At 45.2% G+C, this 27,273-nt stretch overlaps 1 protein-coding gene across 3 annotated transcripts in view; it reads left to right on the top strand.

The window, feature by feature from the left end:
- Positions 1–27,273, top strand: part of LOC308565093 (uncharacterized protein) — a 114,298-nt gene that overhangs the window by 6,891 nt on the left and 80,134 nt on the right. The window contains exons 1-2 of one of the 3 annotated variants that reach the window (XM_081153895.1): positions 4,373–4,413; positions 6,580–6,655. The exons of 1 other annotated variant lie outside the window; for it this stretch is intronic. In XM_081153895.1, the coding sequence (XP_081010021.1) occupies positions 6,654–6,655 (2 nt within the window). In that variant the 5' untranslated portion in view covers positions 4,373–4,413; positions 6,580–6,653. Of the gene's footprint in view, positions 1–4,372; positions 4,414–6,579; positions 6,656–11,652; positions 12,029–27,273 lie in introns of those variants that run through there. One more of the 3 variants, XM_081153897.1, reaches the window with a different exon arrangement.

Genomic DNA, 27,273 nt, shown 5'->3' with positions numbered 1-27,273 from the left:
TCAAGGGGGCTGCAGCACACTGTTTTGTGGCCATTTACAAAGATGAGACAGTTAATTGAGATGATTGGAGCTTCCAAAATAATCAGTTTTTAAATCTTATTGATAAATGCTTATAAAAGAAATTCTGTCCTTCATATTATAAGTATTGAGAGCAGTGATTCTCCAAGCAAGGACACCAGTGCCCAGGTGAGCCAATGGGATCTCCTTGATGGGTGCAAGCCCATCCCATAAATGTATAGGGTGTTATTTTATAATAAAAAGTAAGATACATAAGCTCATATTTATCTCTAGAAAAACTAACAATAAGTGATTCAGGTATCTTCCACCCAGTTCTTATTACCGCGGGCTCCCCATGCCTATGTGGGCATGTCCCTATATAGTCCCAGGGTCACCAACCTGGAGAGAAGGGATTATATTGATCACTCTTTGTGAATTTCCCCATAACTTGTGAACTTCTCTGCACTTCATGGGTCCTTTAAAATATTTTTCCTTGGGAAACTATCTTGAGTTATATCACATTTTAAAGATAAGTTGAATGGGGAAAGTTATGTCTGCTGTTTCAAGGGCATCCTGGACCTGAAATTCAAAAAGACTCCCATGGCTGTTTTCTTTGAATGTTAGAGAATATGCTTTTGCTCGTGGTCAAAGAGGTGTGACTGAATATAATATATAATATGCTATAATGCAGTTCTTGAATTTGTGGATCACTAATTAGCATGCTTGAGCTATTTCCAACTCTGCCAGAGTCATAATTCAAAACTGATTTGTCATTAAAATACAGCAGCATCATATTTCAAATCCTATCAGATGATAGTTATGTACTTTATCACTTTTTAACCATTTAAATTACACTCCTGTTAATAGGATCTATGTTTTAATGTCAACAGGCGGATTGGCGGATTGCATGGTTCATGTCTAGTTGAGTTTTTATGGCTAATTGGGCACATGTGTACTAAACTAACCCCTCTATTTAGAAGTGAAGGGTTTTACTAAAAACGAGCATATTTTTATTATAGGCAGCTTAGTTTCATCTGCTTAAGTAGTTTTTTAAACATGAAGCATTTTTCAGTACAACTGTATCTTGATGTGTTAACTGTATTTTTTAAAATGCAGATTTCTTTCACTAGCTTAATGGGAATTCAGAAAAATCATAGCTTTTTAATTAAAGCCAATATGTCTCAGTGCCAGACATTCTGAAGGATCCCAGTGAACCAAGAAAGAACACATTTCTGCACGGGAAGTGCGCATATGGGACCCTTTAGAAACCCGGCAGGAAGGCCTGATGGAAGGATTGGAAACAGAAAACGAACATCAGAGTAATTTTCAGAATAGCTTAAATAATGTGCGTAGTGAAATAATTTTCTACACCAAAGGATGGCTTGATTGAAAAATTGTGACTCCTTCATGATCTTAATACTATAATGTCTACATCTAACTTCAATCCATTTGAGCTAAAAAAGAGAGCCTATGATAGCTGTATTTTTCAAACCTAAAATTGATATAAGTGACTATATTTTCAGAACTAGCTCAAGTGGTCTGACAAGCAGCATTTGGAAGACAAGGGAAAAGAATATTTGAAATTGAAAGGATCCTCGAAAATATAGAACATAGTCATTGTAATGGCAGCTATAAGAAAATTACGGGATACATTGGATTACAGTTTTGTCAAACAGAAAAGCCTGGGACCAGAGGTCGAGTGACTTAAATTTCAATCCCTGCCCTGCACTTAACTAGCTGTGGCACTAGACAACACGTCACTCAACCTTGCCATGTTTCTGTTTCCTTGGTTGTAAAACAGTGATTATATATGTCTACCATAACCATCTTAGGGTTATTGTGAGGATCCTAATGAACTATTGTGTGTAAAAGCTTCTTGAAAAGTAAGGCTAAAGCATCACTTACATAAATGGGAGTATTCCTGTGGTTTTGAGTAACCGTGGCCAGACTGAGACCATGCTTTATTTGCCATTGGCTTGCTCAAGTGCTCAACACCTGCCCGGGGTAAGGAAAGGCTCTGTAGACGGTGCTGAATGAATGTATGTATGAATGAATGAATGAATAATTCTCTTTGTTCTGGTTTTATTTTCTCCCTCAGAGACTTGGGCCAAAAAAAATAAAACTAAATGTGTGGTCTGGGATTCTGTAGAGTTTTACACAGGTGCACTGTGCTGGTACACACCCAAGTCTGAGCCACATGTATAAACACAAATAGATTCTAGCAGACATCTAGTATTACACGTGTACAGGATGTTTGGTGGGGTATTTATGAGATTGGGTTTGGCAACTAGAGCCCTAGTTGCAAATGCAATATTTTAAAGAAAGCCAGTGACAGTTGTGCCCCCCTGATCCCCCAATATGGTCCTCCTACCTCCAGTCTTTGACCCAGCCTCCTGTCACATCCTGAAGGCCTTTTCTGGAGGTTATGGGGGGAGGGAAAGGGGGAGAAAGTCTTCTATGCCTCAGCCTTTTGGTGGAGGAACAGTGTTCATGATTTTCTTCCATGAGGGAGGGACAGAGGCTGGGAGTAATTCCTTCAACAAATTAAATGAGGGGAGACATCCTTTCTTGTTTGCAAGAAGGGAACACTGGCTTTAGGTGCTCCTGTTGGACAGCTGTGTGGGCAGGCGGCTTGCAGATCTGTGCCCTGGCCTCCTGAGGCAGACTGGAGGGATGAAGGCAGGCTGAGAGGGGCTGGCCTGGGCAGCCTGTGGCAACAATGCCCGCGTTCATCGTGGCAGGTGCGCACTGCGGGGCAGGGCTGTTGGGTTTGACTCTTGTTGGAGAGGCTGGCCCACTGGGCGAGGAAGCTGTTGGAAGAGTCACACTCCCAGCTCCCGCCGGCCCCCTGCAGGGGAGGGGGGCGATGAGATTTCAGTGGAGTCACAGCGACATTTTAAACTGAATACCTGGCCCTATGTGACTCAGAGATGGTGGCACTTGCTTGAGACCCACTGTTCCAATTGGGCGGGAGATCTGACAGCACACAGTAGAAAGCAGCGATTGGAAGACAGAAAACAAAGAAAATCCAACTGTTTCATGTTTGCCTGGCAGTGAGCAGAAGCTCTCCCATAAAGTTATTGCACTAATTAAAAGGTGTCCTCATGCAGTTTGACTCCAGTTACTTAATCACAGAATCCAGACTCGGAGCAGAAAAGACCTTGAAGGTAATTCCTCTGGGTTCGGAGATTTCAAAGGATGTTCCACGGAGTCGGGGTGGGGGTGGCAGCCCATAGAGGTGGCTCAGGACCCCCTGGGAGAGTGAAAAAATGGGTTAAGGGGAGTATGGCGGAGGCTGGAGATGCTGAGAAGGTGGGACTTCTGATCTCTCCCTGCCTTTAGCTAGAAAAGGTTGGCTTTTATCTGCTTTATATATCAGGCTTCATGGTAAGATTACTTTTGTCCAAAGGGTTCCCAAGTTAGGAAAAAAAGGCTTCCATAAAACTCATCCTCCTTATTTCTGAGATAAGTTGACTGAAGTTCAGACTGGGGAAGTGATAAGCCATAGGCCACAGAGCCTTGAGGACAGAGTCAGGACACAGGCCATTTAATCTGGCACCTTGTCCCAAACTGAAGGGTAAAAGTGGGCCTCATGACTTGAAGGTGCATTCATTACGCAGCTACTAGTTAGAGTCATGCAGTAGTTTTTTCTCTCTCTTCTTTCTAAAAGATTAAGGCAGTTATTGCATCCATTTGGCGCCTTTACTGCCGGAAAAATAACAGCCAACAGGGGCTTTCTTGGGTTACCCCGGGAAGAGATCTCTGCAAGTCAAACACTATTAACTTTAATGAAGCAGCTTTGATGGTGGGGAAGAGACAGCTGACACCACATTTCCCTAACAATAAACCACTCTGACAGATAAAAAACAAACAGGCTCCAGATAACATATAGCATTTCGGAGGACAGGGCCAATAACGAATGTAGACGGATGTGAGCCGGGCTTTCCTCTAACGCTGGTCCCTCCATCTGTTGTGGAAACTTCTGAAAAGCAGGACAGGGTGATCTAATCAGGCTTTTACAGAAACCATGGCCTGGGTTATTATGAGGATGGCCCTGGGAGGAGATTTTAAACAGACCGAGTACTACCCAGGGCTTTTTCGGAAGGCCCTCTTTGCTCTGTTTTAGCCGTTGGATCTGAGCGCTGACGGTTTGTTTATCCGGTCCTAGCAACCTGGGTGATACACTCCTCCACGTTCCCAGCCCTGGGTGACCTACCCTGCTGATGTTCTCTCCGTGGCGTGCACACTCAGCCTCCAGAAACAAACCCGTGACCAGTGATCCTTGCACACAGAACCGCCAGGGCTTAACTCCAGCGTCGCAGATCCTGATGGAGAACTTGGCCTGAACGACAACAACCAGTCGGGGCTACACTAGGTTTGGTGCTAACGCCCGTTGGAGGCAGCCAAGAGGAAGGGGTGTGTAGTCTGGAGCTCTCACATGACTTGGCCATTCACCATGGAACCCAGATTTCAGCGAGACCATGATGAGTGACAAATATTAGTTTAAAAAAGTTTATTTCAGTTCCCTCACCAGGCTGTGCCACTTAACATGCCCTAGATTGTGTCCTTTCATTGGGGGCTGCTTTTATGTGTGCAGTGGAGGAGGGAACATTATAATTGTACTTTTGAATCTTAAGTCATTTTCTACATGCATTTTTTCATTTGATCTTCAAAACCTCCCTAGGGAAGATTTTTAATTGCCCCACTGATTTGCCTCAGAATCATACAGGCAGTAAACTTCAGAGCCAGCAGTGGATGATTTCAAGGCTTCTTCCACTCTGATGGAAAACTCTAAGGCTGTGTGTGTGGGGGGGGAGTTGAGGGGGGAAGGAGTGGCTAGAAAACAAAAGAGCAGTCCTGAATTACTTAGTGAAATCCACTAAGACCCCTGGTGTAATCTTAGATGCCATGCTCTTTCCTCTAGGAAGACAATTGCCAAGTTACCCAAGTACCTGCCTTCATAACAGTAATATAGTAAGTGTCCACTATGTTAGGTACTTACGCACACACATCATTATCTGTAGTATTCACACCAGTCCTGGAAGTACTCTTATCACCTTATGAACTACGCAGCGTGAGGTCATGCTGCTTCTGGGCCCATGCCGGCCCTACTGGGCCCCCCACGCTCGGGCGTGGGTGCGAACACGCGGGCAAGTGAACAGCAGGGGGGAGGGAGGCCCTGAATTGACCAAACGATTCATTAATCAGAATCCAAACAATAATGAGAAAAGTAAGGTGCCAGCCCCCGTGCTGAATTTCACATCGGTCAGCTCATTCACTTTGACAGGGGACCCTGCCGATAGACTTCTGTGGCATCACTACTCTCTGCCCCCATCCCTTGGTTCTTAGCTTTCGATATAAAAACCCTTCCCCTCTTTTGTGATGTGGCCATGAAAAGAAATTGTATGTTAAAAGCATATAGCTTTGGCCTGGACACTCCCCCTCCCCCTGCAATCTAGAGGGGACTTAAAACTGGGGAGAAGCAGACTCCACTGTCGACAGAATGAGATTCAGAATGACCCTAACTGGCTGAAGCCTGCACCAAAACCGCCACGAAGGGAAATAGAAAAGTTTGTTTTAAGGGCTGACATTCAGCTAACGGTGATAGAGGCCTGCTTGAGGGGTAGCCTTTGTGAGAAGGATCTGGGAGTGTTAAGTGTCCACAAGCTTAAGGTGAGGCAGGCATGGCTGCTGAAGTGGCACATGCAGTCGTAGGATTGCATCATGGGTTGTTCTTGGAGCCCTCAGGGAACTAAGATGAAATTCTTAGTTATTTTATAGGTGGAGAAGCTAAGCATCTTTTTATCAGGTCATAAGATGAGTTTGGAGTCATCTCCAGGTGACAGGTAGGAACAGACTTGCTTACGCTGAAGTCGCCCTCCCGTGCCTCCCAGTCTGGGAAAGCAGGCGGTTTCATTCATGGCGGGCTCCTCTCCCTGGAGGCCCGCAGGGATTACCTCATTACCGCATTCCAGCCTCTTAGAGATTCCATGAGGCGGTTAATCCCATGCTCACCTTTCAACAGGTTAGGAAACCGAGCCTTAAGCAGTTCTACAGAGGCTGCCTGTATGAAATTTTAAATTACACCTGGCCTGGGACTCTAACTCAAAGTTTGAAAGAAAGAGAACATTCCTGTTGCCCCTTCCCACACCCCTAGCTGGGATCAGATTTCTCTGTGATAGACACGCTGGGAGGACATGGGTTTATGAGGACCCTGGCTGCAGGGCTGGGCCACGATGACTGGTTATTAGCTTGCCCTTGTGTTCAGGTCCCCAGGCAGGGGACAGGAGTGGTGAAAGGACGCAGGGCCTCGAGAACACACTCCCTTGTTTTCCAGCATTCGGAGCGACTGGGTTTCCTGGGAGCCGTAGGTGGCAGCCCAGGGCTCAGAGCTGCCCTTTTCTCTGCCTCACGGCAGCCCTTGGGGTGCTGCCTTCAACTTTGACGCTGGCTCCTGCAGGCTAACAGCCCAACAGGTGACCGTGAGAGTTTTAAAGGAGGCTGCAGATACAGGATGCATTAGGCCCAGGGTTGATTTTCCTGATTTCCTGTTTTTCTCTCACCCAATATTTTTATTTGCAGATGAAATCACAGTAAAATGAACAACAGGAGCTTGGTCAGTGGGGAAAGGACTGCGGTGAAAAGCAGCCTCAGGCATGTGCGTGGAGTGTGTGGTGGGGGAAGCCCCTGCACCGTGCGTTTAGAAGCCAGTGGAGGTTGCTGGGGTGAATTAGGTGTATTTGAGGCTCCACTCTCTGGAGCCTCTTAAACATGGAGAGCCCCGTTCTGGGCTGCCTTGTACTGGGCGGAAATGTAACCCTTGGCTCCCATAGCTCTGGTGTCCTCCTGCCAGGAGCCTACAGGCGCCCTTCGGGCTCTTCCCTGTTTCGCTTTGTGTGGACTTTTGCACGGGGAAGGCAGTCACAGGCTTTCCAGAAGCTTGGTCACGCCCATTCTCGTGATTCCCCTGGTAGAAGCGGGGAGCTGGGCTGGTTTCCCAGTTGTCAATTTCAGAACACCCCAAAGCTCTGCCCTCCAGTGGTTCTTTGGGGAATGTCCACATTCTCGGGGGGGGGAGTAGGTGGGGGAAGGGGGAGGTAAAGGGGTAATGTTCAGTGCTCACTGTATTTTAAACAGAATGCCCAGAGAGCAGGGTGACTTGAGAGAGCTGAGTCCCTGGAGCTCCACAGTTGAACAACTGAACACCTTTTTGTGCTTCAATCACCGCCATTTCCTGGCCATTGATAAGCTTGGGAACTGCCCAAACTAGTTTAGACTATTTTAATAAAAAAATGAAACAACACATCCCTAAAAACAGAACTTGGTTTGGGGTCCTTGCCTCTGAAGCCCTTTAACTTGAAACCCCTGTTTGTTTACGTTACTGACCTGATAACGTAGTTGGTTCTCGGACTGCATCAACCTTTCCCCTGCTTTCTTTGCAAAACATCCCTTTGGCATCTCTCACGCTGTAACAAGTGTTCCTATTTTCTCGTCTGTTGAGGAGAAAACGCCTTCAGTAACATACCCACCTTAATACTCGATTTTCCCCCGTGTCTTCAAAGTGAGGACAGATCTTAATTTATATGGCAAGCTGAACTGCGTGCTCCCTTCCTAAAGTTTTTAACTTTACCCTTCAGTTGACTCTTGCCTACTCGGTGACCTCGCACCCTAATTTTTCCGTTTACTTCCTGTACTGCATTTGAAGTGCCTATAAATCACATCTTGGGTCGACCCTTGCCTTAACATGAATAATATTTGTATTCTTGCTGTGAAACACAATTTTACAACAACGCCAATTTATTTTTTCGGCAGTCTAGACTTTCATACTGTTTCCTTTTCTGTTTCAAAGCCCTATTAAATTTCAAGTCTCAGCTCTTGCCGTGATTACTGCTTTAATGCACCAACTTTTCGCCTCTCGAGGGATATCTGGAAAATGTCACATGTGAGGTTCTAGGTGGGCTGATCCAGTTGGATGAAGGTTCAGAGAGGAATTGGGCTCAGTGGGGCCGTGATGTGGGGGCAGAACTGGAAGAAGGGATTGGTGAGACTGGCCATGGTGAGGTTCTCACCTGGTCCGCGGTTGGGTTGGCCACTAACAGGCTTTAATTAAAGGAGGGTCCCCTCCACACAGGACCCTCCTTTAATTAAAATAACATACTTTAGTGATCTTGTAATCATTGGTTTGTTTCCAGAAGCTATCAGGTTGCATGTGGAAAAGTCAGTAGAGCAGAAACAAGATCCACTGGCCTCATCTCCCAAGTCATGGAGGAGGGAAATCCAGCCTGGGGCACGGGGGGGGGGGGGGGGGGGAGTGTAAAAGGAGATAGGAGTTTTGTTTCAATTCTATATTCTCACAGCTTAGCTTTTTATGATAAACTCTGGCCAGTTCCCTTCTTACCATTCCTCCCGCTTGTGAAAATCGTTCAGCTGTGGTTTGTACCCATGGTTGCCCTTCTGCGCTGTGTGTGTTTGTGTGCTGCATGTTTAGTGTCAGAGGGCTCAGAACTCTAATTATTTGTGCCCTTAAGTGGTGTGACATTCACTGAGTGTCTACCCACACAGTCGGCAGTATTTACAAATCTATGGCAACTCAGAGCTTCGGAGGATCATACCGCTCCTAAAAGCCCGAGTGTGGCCCAGGTGGCCTTCAGGTAGATGTTGCAGAATGTTCAGAGGGAGGCCCTGAGTCAGATAACTTTTGGACCTACCACTTATCCTTTCTAAGCCTTATTTTTTTAATCTGTAAAACGGGAATAAGAACAACATTGTGTGAGGATTAAATGAGGTGATGCATCTAAAGCTCTTAGCTCATAGTGCTCAGTCAGTTATAATCACGAGAATGGAAGGTCCATTATAGGGGATCAGCTTGTGTGGTACGAACTTGGACTGTGGGCTCAGAAAGGCTTAGTTTAAACTCCTAACTTGTACATATTAGCTCAGTGACTCTGGAAACCTCATATAAGCACCTGAACCTTTGTGTTCTCTGTAAATTCACAACTATATCTCTCACTCCAGAGTTGTTGCGAGGCTTCTATTAGCATGTACCATGCTTTGCACGTAGGACCGAACAAATATTAGCTGGTTTCCTGTTCCCCAAGTCTCCTAAGATGATGGATATTGAATCCAATAGGTATTTCAACCCTAGTTTTACTTGATATGAGTCAGTGAAAGAAAAGGGGATTCCTTAGAATGACCCCCCCCACCTTTAAGCTGAAAACAGTCAGTTAACACTTCCTTTCAGTCCCCTTCCAAAGCCCAGGAGCCTTTGGCCCCACAATTTCAAATTCTAACTTAACTGGAACAAATATTGCTCTTCTGTTAAAATTAAACGAATACATATATTGTCACAAAACGATGGACTGAGAGTTCTCCTAATCATTCCCTGTAGAACAAAACTCCCTGACTGGGTATCGGGACACAGTGCCACAGAAGTTCTCGGGGCACCAAGTGCTTTGGATGCTAACAATCTAATCTGGTTGGAAAGATGCCCTCGCTGGCCCTACCTTCTGTGTTGCCTTTGTTTCCTGGCTCCTACTGACTAGTGTGGCTACGGGCGGAATTTCTGTCTGAGTATCCAAAAGGACTTTTTTCTTTTGTCAATAAAGAATTTAGCTTAAAATCAGTGCTTCCTGGAGTTGCAGGAGGTGAGGGTGCTTCACTGGCACGGGAGCGACACGAAGGCTTCTTTCTGCTTTGCTGAGACACGGGGCCGCCTGCTCCCCGGGGAAGGCCCGTGAGAAACGGTGACACGGCTCTTGGTGTGAGCGGCCCGTTTTCTGCTTACACACACAGACTTGATTTATAATCCCGGTCCGGACAGCATCTGAGTCTAATTACCTGGGTATATGAAAGTTCAGGAGATCTCAGCTAAGTTAGCGATTCGGGGATGCGCTTTACCAGAAGCAGATGGAAAAAATAAAACACTTTAGTTTATGGCTATTTTTCTATTCAGGGGAAAGAGAAAGAACAAAAAGAGTTGCCAAATTGATCCTTGTCAAGCACTAATTAAATATTATTCATGATTAATTCTGATGTTGATGTATTCAGTGTTTTAGCGGTGTCATAAATATCTGGAAGAATGAAATAACCCACTCTGTCGAGCTGTCATAAATCAGGCATACCACAGCCCCCACGTGGCCCCCGGAGCCGGCCCCTTATTATTATTTTTCAAATACATACACTTGTTGGTGACCTCAATGGAATATTTATTAGAGGTATGAGGAAATAATTTCCTAATTATGCCTTACTATTGCCATTTCATTCAGTTTAAAACAAATATTTTTAAGATGGCAGAGAATGAATAGTTTCTATTGATTAGAGATAGATTTACAGGTGAAATAGTATGATATCCAGGATCTGCTTTTAAAAAAATCCAGGTTGTCTGGAAGAGGGGCGAGAGGGTAGTAATATAGAAATAGGAGTAGCCATGAATTGCTAATGCTTGAAGCTTAGTGATGGGTCCATGGGAGTTCATGATAATGTCCTCTGTTTGTGTATATTTTTGGAATTTTCTGTAATAAAAAAATCGAAATGATATTTCCTTGGGACAAAACTCAAGTGTATTCTTCAAGAAAAATTACGGTACTCCATTTTCATAATAAAAAAATCGAAATGATATTTCCTTGGGACAAAACTCAAGTGTATTCTTCAAGAAAAATTACGGTACTCCATTTTCATTGTAAGAATATGTTTTTTAAGTTATAAACCATGGGTTAGAAAATGTAAATCCAGTTTGGGGTTGATAGACTATAAGTGATGATCGTGATGAAAATACCAATGATGGCTTTTACTTAATTGAACATCAGGGCTCTCTGCTACGTGCTTTACACATTTTTTTAACCCTTAAATATTTGTGTCCTTACTTTGTAGATGAGTAAACTGAGACTTAAGGAGATTAAATTCCTTGTTGCAGGCTACATACATTATGGCAGAAATGAAGTACCTAAGGTTCCAAAGCAAATTCTTATTCTTTCTCTTTTTAATTTATAAAGAAGCTATGCTCAGTGGGACAGTTGGTGTGGGACCATGGATTCAAGTGATTGGATCAGGAAAGGACCCTAGAAATGCTTTATTCAGAGATGGCTCCCTCCCTGCTCCTGTGCCCACAGGGGCAGCCATTCTCATGGACTGTGACACTTCCCCCTGCTGGCTCGGATCCCTCTCGAAAGAGTGTCCCAGACGACTCAGCTGGCCCAGGGCTGCCTTCACACGCAGACCTCATCATGTCTCCTCTCGAGAAAACGGAGGCCCAGGGAGGCAGGCTCTCGCAAGACCTCACAGCTAATAGGAGGCAAAGGACTCATTTCTCCCAACATAGGCCCAGGGCTCCTTCCACTGCAGTAGCTCAGGCTCCTTCCAGGTCAAACTTTCTGTGACAGGGCATGTGTTATTACGTGGAAACTGCTTAGGACAGTGCCTGGTACATGCTAAGTACTGGGTCAATATTGGCTGTTAGTATTAGGAAAAAGTAAAATATCCCAACAGTAAGATGTAAGAGCTGTGAACGAAACCAGGTCATTTCGTGAAAGCATCTGCTAGTTTCCTAAAATGCCATCAAGAGCCCTGGGCTAAAGCTGTCCAAACAGCTGCAGCCTCAGGCCGCAGGGCCCCTGGCAACTCAGCTTTGTCCCCAGTCACCGCTCCTCAGGAATGCGCAGGGAAGGCCCCGCTCTGAGGTTCTGTCCGGGCGAGATTGATGATGGAAGGCAGCCGACCTTAGCGTCGCCTTTGCCTGGCGCCAGCAGCCCCCCAGCCTCACGGTGCCCGGGCCTGGCAGACCCGTAAGCCACCGGGCCAGCTTGCTGAGCTCCTGCTCTGCCATGGCATCCACATTCGGGCTTCTCTCCTAACCTCGGATGATCCTTTCCTCCTCTGAAGACTTCTGAATCCTTGGATGACTGACCAACACGATTTCCACCACTCCCAGCAGAATTTTCATACCTTCGGAAAAGGTGCTGTCCCCGTGGCCTTTATTCTCAGGCGGTTTTGTGCGTCGGTTCTGCCTTCCCCAGGGGATCCAGGAACGATGCAGGTACTGTGAGTGGAATTTGTTTTTTTTTAATCTGTGAATCAAGCAGCTAATAGAAGCCCATGTAATTTGTGTGACAGGTGACAGCTTGTGTGAAAGTAACTTACCCATATCCCGTTTCACATTTGCATCTGTTATGCCGGGTGAAGCCGTACGTCACTGGTAGACCATTAAGTCGCAGTCACCACTGTTTTCCTAGGTGAAAGGGTAATTATTTCTGCTGTTTGCTCGTAATTTATTAATAGTCAGTGAAGAACATTAGGGTAAAGGATTATTTCAAGCCCAGTGACAGATGAGATGTGTGGAGGGCGTAGTGATCTAGCGGTTGATAAGAAAAGCTGTTAGTGTAAGGATAAGCTTTCGTTTGGGATCTGCGCGTGTTACTGCTGATTGGCATTTCAGATGAAATAGGTGCCCGCAGAAGGCTGCATAGAAACTAGCAAGAATACCAAGAAATAGTTCCCTTTTGGATGGAACTGTGCTCTAGAATAAAAGCAGTTTCCTGTAATGTTATATGCACTCCAGGAGTTAGATGTGTGCAGAATGATTTTAAGTGGCACATGAATAGTTTTTATTTTAATAGTTATGTGTTCATCTTAAATGTGTTAGGAAAACAGCAAAATAGCATACCAGACCCATGATTTCTTGGATTATCAATTATTTATCTTGCTTAGGCTGAGCTTAAACCAGATATTTTTATTTTAAAAAGCGAGTTAAGGAAAAGTGTGTTAAAAGTGAGTTAAAGAAAAGAAATAAGTAAGTAATAATGAAAGTGGTATTCAGATATGACAGAAATTGGATTAAGGCATGTGAATGAATGATGCTTAAGAAACATTGGACTAAATAACGACTGGTTCCCCTGGAAACTTGGGGCAGCTTTTGTTCACTGGGAGTGGCCCCATGTCTTCACATAATACGTCCTATGATGAAACCATCTGGAGCTCTTACAACATTCCACCTTTGCTTTGAATTTTCAATATAATATTATTCTTTAACTTGTGAAGCAAAAAAACAAAACAAAGCATGGAATGAGATTTAAAGTAGTTCTTGGGAGGCATTTACTGGCTCTTTTTTCTACATATGAGATGAAAAGATTAGTCTTGAGTGCGATTGGCTTAAAGGTGAGCTGAGGTCTCATCTGAGCTGTACCACCAACGTCCTATTTGAGTTCTTGGATGACCTCAACTTTCCCTGGGCCTCAGTTTTCACATCTATAGAAGGAGGGGTTGAGATGATCTCCCAGCTACATTCCAGTCTTGAATTTTGATTCATTTAGAAGTCCGGGAGACAGGAAAAGTGATGCCTCCTTTCGTGGTATGAAGCTCTGGGTAATTTAATGTATTTCTTAGCCTTCTAAGAGGGTTACTAATACCATAAATCCAGCTGATTTCTTAAAATGGGCCAAACGACTTCTTTAAAGGGTTGAACCCTCATTTGGAATGTAAATTCAGATGTGCTTGTTAAAGCAAAACCAAGTCCCATTTCTTCTCCACCATAGCTGGGGTCTTTTTGGTTTGGTGTCCCCAATCCAGCTGAGGGAGAGGGTCGAAGATGATTTCCCAAGTGAGGAGAACTCTAAAGCTGATTCTTGTAAAACGAGAGGAAGTTCGAGGACTGGGGAAGACAACTCAGTCAGAGACAGTAGCTTGAACCAAGACCCGGCGATGGAAAACATCAGGCTCGTTTCGGGAAATGCAAGCATTCGCGGATACCGCAGGTGACCCTTGTGTTGGTGTCCTGGACCGGGCACTGCGACAGCAAGGCAGCGATCAGGACAGCCAGCTGCCTGGTCAGGCCGCGTCGGTGGCGGTGGCGGTGGCGGTGGGAAGGCAGGAGAGGTAGGTGAGTGGTGCTGGCTCATGAAGCACCTCACGAAGGGGCCTCGGAGGCCTTGCTGAGGACCGAAGAGTTTGGACCCCGCGAGCCACTGTCCTCTGCAAGGAGGCAATGGTTAAGAAAGCTTTGAGATCAGGAGGACTGTGGGAAAGATGGAGGCTTTGGGATGCCCGGCTCTCCTACAGCTCAGTCCCTGTTGGGGCCTTTCTGAATCCTTCTGGATCAGGTGGCTGGAAGGCTCTCTTGAGCCTCTGATGATAAACGCCCTTGTCCCTCTAGCTGGGGGCGGGCGAGGGGTAATGACTGTGCCTAGCATGTGCCAGATGCTGGTTCACACCAATCACCTTCTGGGGGAGAAAGGGGGAGGGTGAAAACCGACTCCTCCCTTTGAGCTTCTTGCTTGGACAAAGAAGCAGGCATCTCAGGAGGTACTGCTGTGGATTAGAAAACATGGGCAGGTTTCCTCTTGCAAAAATTCTTCACTTTGTAGCTAATTTGCACAGACTGTGCATGTATGTATCATTCTAGACAAGCTGCTTGTTCCGTCTGATGATCTGAGGCCCAAGCAGCCCGTTCCTTCCCATCAAGCAGATCGGATAAGTCGTTGCCAATTTGATGAAAGGGCAACATTGCAGCAAGTGAGACGCGCTGATCCAGGTGACCAGTGTGGGCACAGGCTTCTAGGAAAAGTTAGCTTATAGAGAAGAGAGGACAAACAGGCTCTGGGAACACGGCCTCTTGCCGTGATTCACACAGCTACCTAAGACTGCAGGGAAAAGGAGCCCCCCAACCCCCGCAGACCCAACATAAACAGAGCTCCGTCACCACTATTCATGTTAAACTTTGCATTCGATGTCCGACGTTTGTGGAGTTAAAAACAAAAGAAGGCTGCTTGTCTGGGGGACTTGCTGAGCTGCCTAAGCTCAGAACCCAGCTCTGCTGCTTACTAGCTGTGGGCCCTGTGCAGATGGCCCAGCGTTCCTGTGTCTCCTTTCCCCTCTGTAAGTGGCATAGACGTATATCTTCATTATAGGGTTTTGGGAGGAGTAGATTTACAGAACTTGGCAAAGCTCTTGGTAAGTTCAGTGAACAGTAGCTGTTGTTATTATCTGGTGGACACTTTTTGGGGGCTATCACCCTTCTTTCAACCCTACACAGTGTATAGTAAGAATAACAACCTGCATAGAGTATAGCATTTAGCAAAGTTTATACATTTTTTTACAAATGTGAGCTCAGCTGAACCTGGAGCATGTATGTGCTCCTTCCATTTTACAGGGAAGTAAATAAGAACCAGAGCAGTTAAATGATTTGACCAAGGTCTCAGAGTAAGAAGAATTGGCACACAGACTTCAATCTTTTGATTGAGTTAATAGTTAAATGCCATTCCTTGGGAAGGAGGCTTGGGATTAAGTGAGGAAACCTCTTCTGCAGGGGGATCCCTAGAGTAATAGCCTTTTGGTGAACGAAGCACTTGTGAATGCACTTGAGGAGTGAGAGGGAAGCTAGGATTGGTTCAACTCTTTTTTCCTGGCCTCCCGCCTCCTGCATTTCTCCCCCTGCATCCCTCCCACCTCCATCCCAAGCTATGAGTCCTGAAGGGAATGCAGAGCTGTGGGGGGAGAGAGGCACAGCAATGCAGTGAGCAGAATGAGAGAGTGGTGCTGGCTCTGTCACGGGAGCCCTGGGGAAGGCATCGTGGGAGGGCTGGAGGGTGTGTGAATGAGCCAGGCCAAGGGGACAGGGACAAGTTTACTGCCAGCCCACTGTGAGCCAGGCACCGTGCTGGGCACTTTATGGAGACTCTCTCATAACAAGTGCTGTTGTCATAAAGAGCTAATAAAACTCTATTTCATTCTGACCACCACTCAGTGGAGTGGGTGTTGTTAGCTGCCTTAAATCCTTTTGGAACAAGGCTGGGTGTGAACGGTTCAGGCTGGCATCCTTGTTTAATGGACGGATTTGCAGGCTCAGAGAGGAGATAACTGGCTTAGTAAATAGCGCAATCCCCCCATGACAGAGCCAGAGCTGCAGTTCCCTCTTGATTCCCAAGGCCTCGTGAGTATTTTTTTAGTGTTTTCTGGAGCTTGGGATTCTAAGTCCTATACTCTCTGTGGTAGGGTTGGAGGGAGTGGTCTGCTGGCCTTCTAGGAAGGAGACAGAGGTTCCAACCAGGGTGCTTGGTGCCTTGGCCCCACAAGCAAGTGATGCCTTATCTGCTGACTTCATGTCTCATGTTTTACTAAAAAATAACGAGTGAGTTAAGAGTTTTAACTAATGTTTCTAAAACTTTTATCAAGTCTTTAGTGGTTATACACTTGAGTTTAGGGTCACAACTAGGTTGGAATTCAGACCTTGGGCTGCTTAGATAAAGTCCATGTGCTTTCATTTGTGAGGAGGGGTTAATACTGCCCATTTGGTAGGGTTGTTGGGAGGGTAATGCTTGGTATATGGTAAATGCTCAAAACATGTTAGCTATTACTATTATCACCACCACGCCCTTCCCCCTCCACTTTCTTATACAGGCTTGGAGAGGATTCCTAGCCACCCTCTCCCATCCACCCCCGTTGAGACCCACTAGATTCAACTATTTTATGGAAAGTTATTCCATTAAGTTCATTGATTCTGCATTTGTTTGGAGTTTGCTGGTTGGATGGGGGCCTCCCGGCTCTGGGGGACTCGTTTGTTGCTCTGAGTCTCCCAAGGCTGTGTGTAGCTTTCCCATTGACACCTGTCTGGGCCAGAGCTGCTCTATCAATTCTTTATTAAGACCAGTTATTTTTTATTTATGATGCTTGTGGATTCATTAAAAATGGCACTCCCTCTTGGGGATACCAGCAAGGCTTTTAGCCAGTTTTTATCAGGTTGTTAGAGTAGATATGAATATTTTAATAGAGAGAAAGAGCAAAGCCTTCAACAAACTTAATTTGTTCTAGAATCTAAGTGACAGGCTTAACAGGGGTGCCAAGTAATTCAGTATAATCAGCCCAGACAGTAGAATAAGGGACACAATTAAATGGACCAGGGAGCTTTTCCAGAGGGGCCACGGGGGGGTTTCCATGCCCAAGCAGCTGTAAATCACTGTATCCTTAGGTCCTTTGAGTCCAGGTAAGGTCTAGCATAGCCACAGGCAGAGACTAGGCCCAGGTAAGTTCCCAGGAAGCCAGGGGGAGCATTTCTACAGATTGTGTTTTAACATTTATAGAGTTCTTTTTCTCATGATGCTGATCTTATTAAATTATGTACAAAATGATGGATCAGCCAGGTCATTGCTGTCCATCGAAAGCATATTTGGGTGATAGAGACTTGACTTGGGGTGGAGAACATACAATACAATATACGGATGATGTATTAGAGAGTTGTACACCTGAAACTTATATAATTTTATTAACCAATGTCACCCCAATCAATTCCATTAGTAAAGAAAAAGCATATTTGGAACCTCAGTCTGGATTGCCATCCCAGATACAGTGGCTGTTTGTTTTCTTGGTGTAGTTTTAAATATACCCACTTGGGGGAGCTTTATGATTGACTTTTAAAATCCATATCAGATGTATATGCACCTGAGATCCAGATGACTCCCCCGCCCCCCACTCCCTGCACTCCAGTGACAAGCTACTGAGGCAAGCAATGGTTGCGGAAATACAATGATAAATCCACGTGAGTGGTTTTACTTTATTGGCAATTCCTCCCTCTGGATTTTGAAGTTGTTCTTGATTTTTTTAAAAGCTTCCCTTTCAAACTCAGATAGTTTAGAGATAAAGAATAGCAGTCCTTTCTGCTGTTTCCTGGATGAGTGTTCTGCATACGTATGCAGACATCAGTGCATACTTAAATAAATGCATGTCCCAGTTAATTTTAAATAGCCACAGCACCAGAAGAATCTCCTTTGAAGTTTTATGAACATGGTCAGTTATAAGGAAGATAAAATCATGAAACCAAATGTCTGAGCAGGGAATGCTATTTCCCAGCGTATTCGTGATGTAACTCTGCACCACCCTTTCTCTCTCTCGAATAGGTGGGGCCTGGAGAGGCCTAATGAAGGACAGTTCCTTGCTGCCTGGGCATATGTCCAGGTTCCAGATGGTCTTTGGGGTCTACCCGCATTTGGACAGTTTTGAAATAATGGAAAGCTTGTTAGGGTTCCTAATTAGGACATTTGCTAGGGAACGTTGTTACAATATGGACGCACCATCAACCCATTTTACTGGTAAAAATGAAACCAATTATAAACCCGCCTATATAAGTGTGACTCTATGTGTCCACCTGCCTGCACAGAGGGAGCTGGAAGGGGTTCCTCAGAGGCGGGGGGCTTGGGTATTGTCTAAAGCTCGGTCGTGCTGTTTAATTTTCTCTGCTGTCTTCTTTCGAGCGGTCAGGCCGTTAGAGATTCTCTCCCCTTTACCTATTGTCCAGTTACTGTATTAACATGGCTTTGTTATTTTGACAAGCCTCTTTCTTATTTTTTCCGCTGTTTTTCCAGAAGAGGAAAGGAAGAGTTCTGGAGGGTCACTCTTCAGCCTTTGGTCCCTTTGGGGAAGGGCATCCCTGTCGGAGCAGCTGCTGCTTCCCCCTGCGCTGGCTTCCTTCAGTGTCCCCTCCCTGCCACACGCTCCACCCCTGTCACTGGGTGGCTTTGCCTGTGAGGACAGTCCTCAGGTATCCGCTCCAGTGAGGCCCTCCTCCCTACCCCTGGTCACTGTTCACTCTCTTCATTGGGCACGTGGATATGACTGTCACTGTTGGCTCAGCAGAGGAGAAATCTCTCTTGCTCAGGAACCTTGTTGCTCTCACCAGGAAGACTTTCCTTCAGGAGAAAAAAAAAAATGCTCCTCATGCCTATTTTCATAGTATTTTCTCACCTTTTTGCTTTAATGGAGTGGTTTTCAAACTTTTCTTCTTAACCATGGACTTCTCCCTCCCCCCCCAAGAAATGAATCATATGCAGACCCCAGCCCAGTGCATGCCTGACTTCAGAGGGCCCTGGAAGGCTGTTTCTACGACAGCTGTAACAGCCCCCCCCACACGCACCCCTTTGCAGCAGGACTTGGCTACTTCTCCCATCAAGGGGTGCAGTCCCTTTCTCCTCTCCTTGAACCTGATGGCTTTTTGACTCGTGTTGACCAACAGAATGTGGTCAGAGTGACACTGTGCAAGTCTCAGCCCGGCCTCCAGAGGCCTCGCAGCTCCCACGTCCATCCTCTTAAGTTCTTGCCCGAAGACCGCCTGGTGAAGAAGCTGCTCTCGCTGACCAGAGGCGGAGAGATGTGGAGAACCGAGGCCCCCCAGGCAGGCACGTGGCCCTCCAGCTGATAGCTGCAGGGAGAGAGAGCCCCCCAGAAAAGCAGAGGAACCCCCCAGCAAAGTGCAGAGTCAGAAGAACAGTCAGTTGTTATTTTAAGCCACTAAGTGTTGGGGTGGTTTATTATGTAGAAATAGATGAACGAAAGAGATGCCCTTCAGGAAAAGCTTATGTTAAGTCTGGTGTGTGTGTGCGCCAGCTTATTTTACATTGTGAAATCGGTTTCTGCATGATGACCATGTAACAGAGGAGAGAGGTGTCCAGCTGCCCCATGGTGCTGCTTGCCCACCCCCCACCCCCTCCCCGTCAGGCCAGACCACGTCATGGCTAAGCTTATGTAAGTTTGTGCACCATGAACGTGCATTGAGGAAAGTTTTACATAAAATCGGATTTACGTTTAAGTCTTACGTCTCTTCATTTAGTGAGAGAGGCCTGCACCTAAGGGCACGGATGGCCCATTTGCTCTGATGGCAGCGGAAGGAGCGTCTGGGCCCTCAACAGTCCAGCCTAACCCTGCTCCCTTAAGCTGCTCCGGGCACCCCGGACTGTGGCTCGGAGGGCTGCTGCTTTAACACACTCCAGTGCCTGGGCGAAACTTAGTCATCAAGATCAACCACACTGACTAGGTATATGTAACTGTGTATATGTTACTTTTCTACTATAAGCGGATGATTTTTTAAATTCTAAGGAGATAGCTTCTAGGGCTACAGCTGCACATTAACCTATTCTAAAATGTCAGACTTCGGGTCCATGTCCCTAGTACTACCTGGATAGTTGCCATGTTCACACTCCTTATGTGTTGGGTTCTGTGAATACACTGTTTTATTTAGACTTCCTAAGGACACCCTGACACAAGTATGATCAGCCCCAGCAGCCTGGTTAGCCCCACCAGCACCATAGGAGAGTTTCCATTTCCCACGTCCTGAGCTACACTTGGTGTTACCGAGTGGGTAGCAAACGGTATCTCATTTGATGTCTGTTTCCCTGAGCATCACTGCATAGTTATTTAGGTCATTCACATTTCCTCTTCTGTGAACACTTATTCATAATTAATATCCTTTGCCTATTTTTCTACTGGGTAGTCTCTGCCTTTCTTAATGATTCATAGAAAGTTTTTTGTTTCTCCTTTTTTGTTTTATTAATTTTTCCTGGAAACAGATCCTTTGTCCATGAATTGCATTGCAACTACCTTCTCCCAGTACTTGCTTTTCTTTTAACTCGGTTCTGCTTATTTCTATAGGCCTTTATCACCTTAATTTTATCTTTTAACATTTTTAAAGAGGTAAGTCATTTCATTATAATGTCTTTTGCAATATAATGGGGGTGTATACATAGGTAAATTTTCCCCACCTTTGTACAGGAGAGATTTGACATTTATTGAGCTCTCTGAGCAAGGGGCTATATAAAATGCAAGCACTTTACATGTATTGATAGATCCTTTTAACAAGACAAGGAGATAGGCACTGATGTTATCCCCCTGAAAGACGAGCGAATCAGGCCCAGAGAGAGTAAGTTATTGCCCCAAATTATGCAGTGATTAAGCGATGGGCCTGGGATTAGAATCCAGGGAGTTCGTTCCAGGGCTTGTGTAACCACTAGAAAGAACCGCTTCTCCACGCCACGGCTTCTGCCCTCCAGTGCTCACTGGAAGAGAGATTGCAAACAGGCCTCATTGTGCAGTGAGACAAACTAGGGTAGCACATGTTACTAATGGGTTGGCAAGGACTTCCTGGAAGAAGTGGCCTTTGAGTTGAGTGAGTGTGAATGAGATATATGTGTTAGAAGCTAGACAAAGGGAATGGTGTGTGTGTGTGTGTGTGTGTGTGTGCACTCTGTGGGAAACAGGACGGACATTCCAGGCAGAAGGAACACCATGTGTGGAGGCTTGGACAGAGCACAGAATGTTCTGGGAACTGTGACTCAGTATATTTAGAAGGTGGAATTTGGGGATGGAGTGATTAGAAATGAGGACAAGAACAGTGCCTGGTACCTGGCTGCCATTATTACTTGTTGAATAAAAGCTTTCAGTGTTAGAAATGCAGTGATGAGGCAAGCTCCTAATTAACTGGAATACTCAAGGCATGGTCCCTTATAACAAGGAGGGCTCCCCAAACCTCTTTGGTTTCAAACTTTGTTGCCGAACATATGGGGAAACATATTAGTCTTACTTTCCTATATCAGTAAACACAATTTAACAAGCCCAGCCCAGCCTTTTCAAAGGAGGCTCTTTCAAGTCTTCTAGGTAAGTATTCAGAATGTTACTGACCATTATCTGTCACTAGGTCATGACCTATATGTCATCACTGGAGCTGTGGATGTGGCTGGTTGTAAAGATTGAGCTAAATGAACGTATTATCTCTAAGATGCACACGGTGTAATGTGGGTTATTTATGCTTACGATTGGTTTGATTTAAGCTAAGATAGACCTATTATGAACTAGTATTTTTTTCCCTGATTCAACTCATTAGTTAGCACCAGGAACAGAACTTTCGGCTCTTCGTGCTGACTCAGCAGTTGCTAGAGTGTGGGTGGGCAGGGGTTAAGGAGAGGAGATATACCAGTCTGGCAGTGAAGTAGTTAGCAAGGCCATAATTCTTACCACGGTGGTTTTTCGGCCGTGTCTGGTTGGGATTTGCAGTCATGAGGCTGAGAACAAGGTCAGCATGTAGGTCTCTTTCCTCTGCCATGATCTGTCTTCACAAATGCGGCTCCTCCCCTTGGAGCATGTGGATGAGGCATAGCTAACTCCTCAAAGCAATTCAAAGCAGATACACGAATGGAAGGGGGTCAGTAGCTTCCTCTTTGATGTGAAATATTTACTTGGGCACCTGTTGGTACAGGCAGGGCTCTGGCGGGAGGAATTCCCTGAGCCCTGAGGATCAGCCTGCCTCGTGTGCCTTTGCGTTCCCTTTCCACTGGACGATATGCAGCATTTGTGGCCACTGCAGGCGTGATTCAGAAGAGAAGGGAGGGACTGGGGATTCCTTCGGGGCTGCAGGGAGAGATTCCTTTATTCCAAGCTAGTGGTCACTGTAGTCTCAGAGATGGGTTTAGGGCATCCAGGGAGGCAGTAACACACCCCATCTTGCTGCTCCACCAGTGGGAGGCTGCTGGTGGGGAGGAGATGCATTTTTGCATCTTGAACTTAGATTCGTGTTATAAATGATATTTAAATTTTCAGGGTACCTCACAAAACTCTATTTGCCTAAAATGTAGCTGAAGAAGAAATGTTTTGGTTGTCTTATGGTTCTATAAAAGGCAATAGTTTTCAAACTTTTTTCCTTCTGCAGTGGAACCTTTCCTTCAGACAAATGTGCAAGGAAGTGCAATGTGTGTAACAGGCAAGTGCAGGACTGCTCTGGGTGAAGCGGGACTCGTCCTCACGGGCCCTGAAATTCCCTTTCCTTTTCGCTTTGCTTCTTTACTCGCTGTGGCCACCTCCCCCTCTGTCCCGAGGGGACGCTCTCCACTTTCACTGCCTAACTCTATGGCCAGTTCTCCAGCACCAGAAGGGGTAACAGTAGGGAATAAATTCAGCAACAGGAAAAAAACCGGAAAACTAGTGATTCTTTAAAACTGGCCTGTGGGTCAGTGTGGACTGGTTGCATAAAAATCACCTGGGAAATATAAAATGGATTGAAAAAAGAAAACACAATCTGGGGCCATTCCTCAAAATTCCAATTCAATGCCCCTAGAGTGGGTCATGGGATCTGTGCATTAGAAAGCTGCCCCAGTGGACTATGATCTGTAACCATTTTTGGAAATCTAGCTTCCTGGACACCACTCTGCCTTCAACTCATGGCTGCCTCCGGTGGCAGAGGTTGTCTTTCCTCCACACAGGGCAGGAGGCAGATCCAGGTGTGGGGAGAGGATCCCAGGGAGGGAACAACAGGAGCTGCTTCCCTGCCTAAGGTTTACCCCCTGGTCTGGCTTTTTATTGGGAAAATTCATTAATTGCCATTAGGAGTCTTCACATCCCTCCCCCGACAGTGCTGTGGCCTCACCCCCTGGCCTTAAGAAAACAAACACACCAGAATACAACCCATTTAACCTCCCCAAAGTGAAACCATAGATGGGAGCTGAGGGGATTCTTTTCTTATTGCTAACCTGGGAACTGGGTCCCTAATTTCTAAAGATTTTTTTTTTTTTAAGTCAAATAATCCATTTAAAGGAACAGTCAGCCCCAAAACCTCTTGGAATGAACCCTTATGACTTTATGTGACTCTGTTTTGTTAATGTTGTCAGGATGTTCCTCCTGACCCTGGGTTGTTCCAAAGTTAGGCAAAAGGAAGCCCATCGGCGGGTCTGAAGGAGACCTGGGTAATGGTCAAGTCCTGAACAGCTCCTCTGGGTGGGCCTTTGATGGCTGCAGAGCCGTGTGATATTCTGGAGTGATTGCTAGGACATGGATGGACCAACAACTGTCTGCTGCCTGACCTAAGGAAGCATTATGTGGAAATACGGTTTCTCAAGTTTCGTTTTAACAAAGTTACAAGATCATCCTAATCTTTTACTTTTTTAGTTTTCCAAGGAACACAGGAGCCTCCAAAGAGTTGGCCAGTTTATATGAGAAAACAGTTCTGGCCCGTACTTCCTGCAGATCATGCTTCAGGAAGGGCTGATGGGTGCCTTGCCCTGTGTGACTGCACAGGTCACACACCCATGAAACCATGGAATCAATGAGATAACAAGTAGTACTAGTACTCTTGTTATTTTGTGTCATCCACTCCCTTTTTATACTCTAGGTTTACCAGTAATAGCCAGACATGCCCGCCATCAACACACACACACACACACACACACACACTGTTCAGTTGTTCTTAGTGTCCCTTAAGTCTGTGGAGTTTCATCTAACCCCCTTCCTTCCTCCCTCCCTCCCTGCTCTCTTTCTTGCTTGCTCGCTTGAACTTAGTAAGAAGCCACCAGGTATACGGAAAATCATTCAGAATGCCCCCATTTGTATATTCCACCTTTCCTTTGATCTTTTCCCATGCTCATACCTGGCGGTATTTATACCAGTTAATTTTGTATTCTCCTTATTTCCTTGTTGTTCCATAGTTTTCCTACTTAAGTTTTTAAAAAGAAAATCACTTTAAGATATTAATGACATGTTAGTTCATTGCTAGCAATGGAAACAGTAGGTTCTAGATCCTGAAGAAGGAAACGAGCTAATGAGGGGAGAAATGGGAAGGAGCCAAGAACTGGAGAGAAAGATTTCAAAGGACTAAGTGTTTTGGTGAGTGGGGTTTGGGGTCCTAGATGAATGAAGAACTTCGTAATAATAATGACGGTTAACGTGTTGTGCTGATTACAGAGCTCACCTTATTTGATTCTCACAATAACCCAAGACAGTCAATGTGACCGTTTTCATTAGTAAACAGAAGATGAACCCAAGCATTGCAAGTTAAGTAACTTGCCTTCGGTCATATAGCTACTTAGTGCTGGACGGAAATTGGAACTACTCGGATTACCGCAGAGCGTGCACTCTTGTGCGTGTGTCATGTTGTTGTTATGGCTGTTATTGTGACTGAAGGATTTTACAGCAAGTCCCAGTTAAAATCCTGGCTCTGCCTTTGCCAGCTGCGTGGCTTTAGAGGAATTACACAGAACTCTCGGAGATCCCCTTTCTGCTATAAAATGGAGATATTGTGAGTGCCTGGCTGTAGGAGGGACTCAGTGAGGTCCTCCATGCTGGATTTAGTAAATGATTTATTCATGCTCAATAAATCATGGTGGTGTTTTGTAGTTGCTGTTATCTGTTCATTTTGTAAATTCCTGAGTTTTTATCAAAAACACACACCAAGTACTGAATTTTAATTGTGTAAGCATGCACCTGTCATGAGTCGCTGCATTCTCTTGTCTCTTGTTACTGCTTTGCTCCTACAGCCTGTTAACATGTTTATATATTCGGTTTGTGTACCAGTTGCTGCTTGGTTTCTTGGGTAAGCCTCTACTGATGACTTTATATTCTAAGTCACATAGACTAGGCTATTTCGTGTGAACTCTACCGCTTGTCTCAGAAGTGGAGTAAATTATTTTTCATAATGGCCTGAATCCCGTGCAGCATTTTGAGTGGATTAAGCTGGCCAAAAGAAATCTGTGGATAGCTGAGCAATGTCATAAAACTGGAAAACACAGGGGTGATACCTCACTGCGTTAACCTCAGGGTCTCTCTCTCTTGTATCATTGCAGTGACCCTGAATTTTATTTTTTTAGGTCTAATTTTGAGATTTATTTGTAGAATTCCATTTCTCTGATTTTATAGAGATGACCTAAAACCCCATGATTGTCCCTCTTCTCTTCCAGGGACCCTTCCACGATTCCCATGTGACTGCAAGGACACTCTCCTCTTCCCCACCTTGCCACCCACTACTTCCAGAGCTGACACGGTGCTGTGTTGTACCATTGTCTGTCCTGAGCACTGAGGTGCTCACCCTGGCCCCAGTGATATAAAATGAGGGGGTATGGATGCCTTTTCCAACTTGAGACTAGTGAAAGGCAAAACCCCCTTCTGTTTGAAACATTGGGAGTGTAGACTTGGGTTCTTGTTCCTTTAGAGAAACTGTGGGGTGAGTCATTTTCTTCCCCACACCCCGACCCCTGGCTGCTGTAGCTCTCTCTGCATGGAGTAACTGAGCAAATGAAACCCCAAGCCTACAAAAAAGGTGGCATTCTCAAAGTGAACGAATGAACGCTTACCTAGCAGAGCTGCAGGAAGACAAGTTAATGATCTAGAAATTGTATAGCTTTGTTGTCTTAGAATCATGGCAAACGGAATATATGGCACTGGGTCATTTTTTGCATTGATATGAAGAGAAAATGAGTATTTTACAAATAAATGAGTTTGTGTTTCTGTTTTCTATTCATGACGGTAATGTTTACTTCTCTTGAAATAGAAATATGTCACCTAGGTATTAAATATAGAGGGAGGCTTTTTCAGCTATTAGTGAGGAATTTTTCTGTACATGCCGTGCTTTCATGCACTTCAATAAACATTTTATGCTTTTCTCTTCATTCGCTATTACTTTGTCTGATGAGGCTGTCTGGGAACAGAGGCATCTGAAGGGAAAAAAGGGGAATTGTGAAAGGAAAGACATGTTAAAATTGTTATTTGCCTGATTATTAGAAATTTAGATTAAGGCCTAGAATCAAATTCACTTCATTTTCTCATGGATTTTAAGATACAGCAGTGTTTCTACTTCCTATTTTGAAATTCAGAATAGGCCCGGAGTTCCCCTGGAGTTGCGATGAAACAATCTATCCGATTTATTGTTGTCATTGTAGTGGACAGTTATTATTTTTATCGTTGCAGTTTCTCCTACTGCAGAGGCCTACGTTTCCTTGTAGAAACCACCTCTGCCCTAGTCTCGGTTCATGTGACCCGAATCTGGCCAAAGTCCACAGTAACTGGGTAAACAACGGCTTGTGTCTGAAGCCAGGTTCGTCCGAGTCAGTTACAGCTGCCAGGCCGGGGGACCGAGCCCGAAATGGACACAGGCCAGCCTCGGCTTCCACGTGGTGACAGTCCACCCGAGACCGAAGCAGCTCCGAGAAACTGACCCGAGAGACTGGGAAAGATTTTTGACTGTATTTTTTGAGCATTCATGCTTGAAGTGAGATTTACCCCTGCCACTGAATTTCTTATTTTCCCCCTTAAACTATTTGAATTAGCTTCATCCACTTATAGTTAGGAGAGTTCTGGCCAATACGCTCATCCTCAGTTTTTCCAGGGAGCATTTGTTTAATACCTGGATTATTCTGTATTAACCATTCACATGTAATAGGAAAATACAAGATTAATAGAATGGTAGAGTTGGAAGGGCCACCTGGTCCAGTTTCCCATCCAGTGCAGAACCCTCTCCTTCTTTAATATCCTTTGTGACAGTCTCCCTAGAATACAAATCATTTCTTCAAGGATTTTGAGATACAACAGTGTTTTCATTTTCTATTCTGAGTTTCAGAGTAAGTCCGAATTCCATTATGGTCCTTACTTTTAAAAAATCCACCACCCTGTCAGATAACTCACTACCTTACAAACTAGTGCATCCCAGTTTTGCAGAGTTCTGATTCTCAGAAGGTTTTTCCTTTTATTGAGTTGAAATATGTTTTATTT

Source organism: Miniopterus schreibersii, assembly GCF_964146895.1.
Source record: "Miniopterus schreibersii genome assembly, chromosome: 12".
Taxonomy (NCBI): domain Eukaryota; kingdom Metazoa; phylum Chordata; class Mammalia; order Chiroptera; family Miniopteridae; genus Miniopterus; species Miniopterus schreibersii.
Note: the sequence above shows the minus strand (reverse complement) of the source record. Positions and strands in the feature narration are given on the sequence as shown.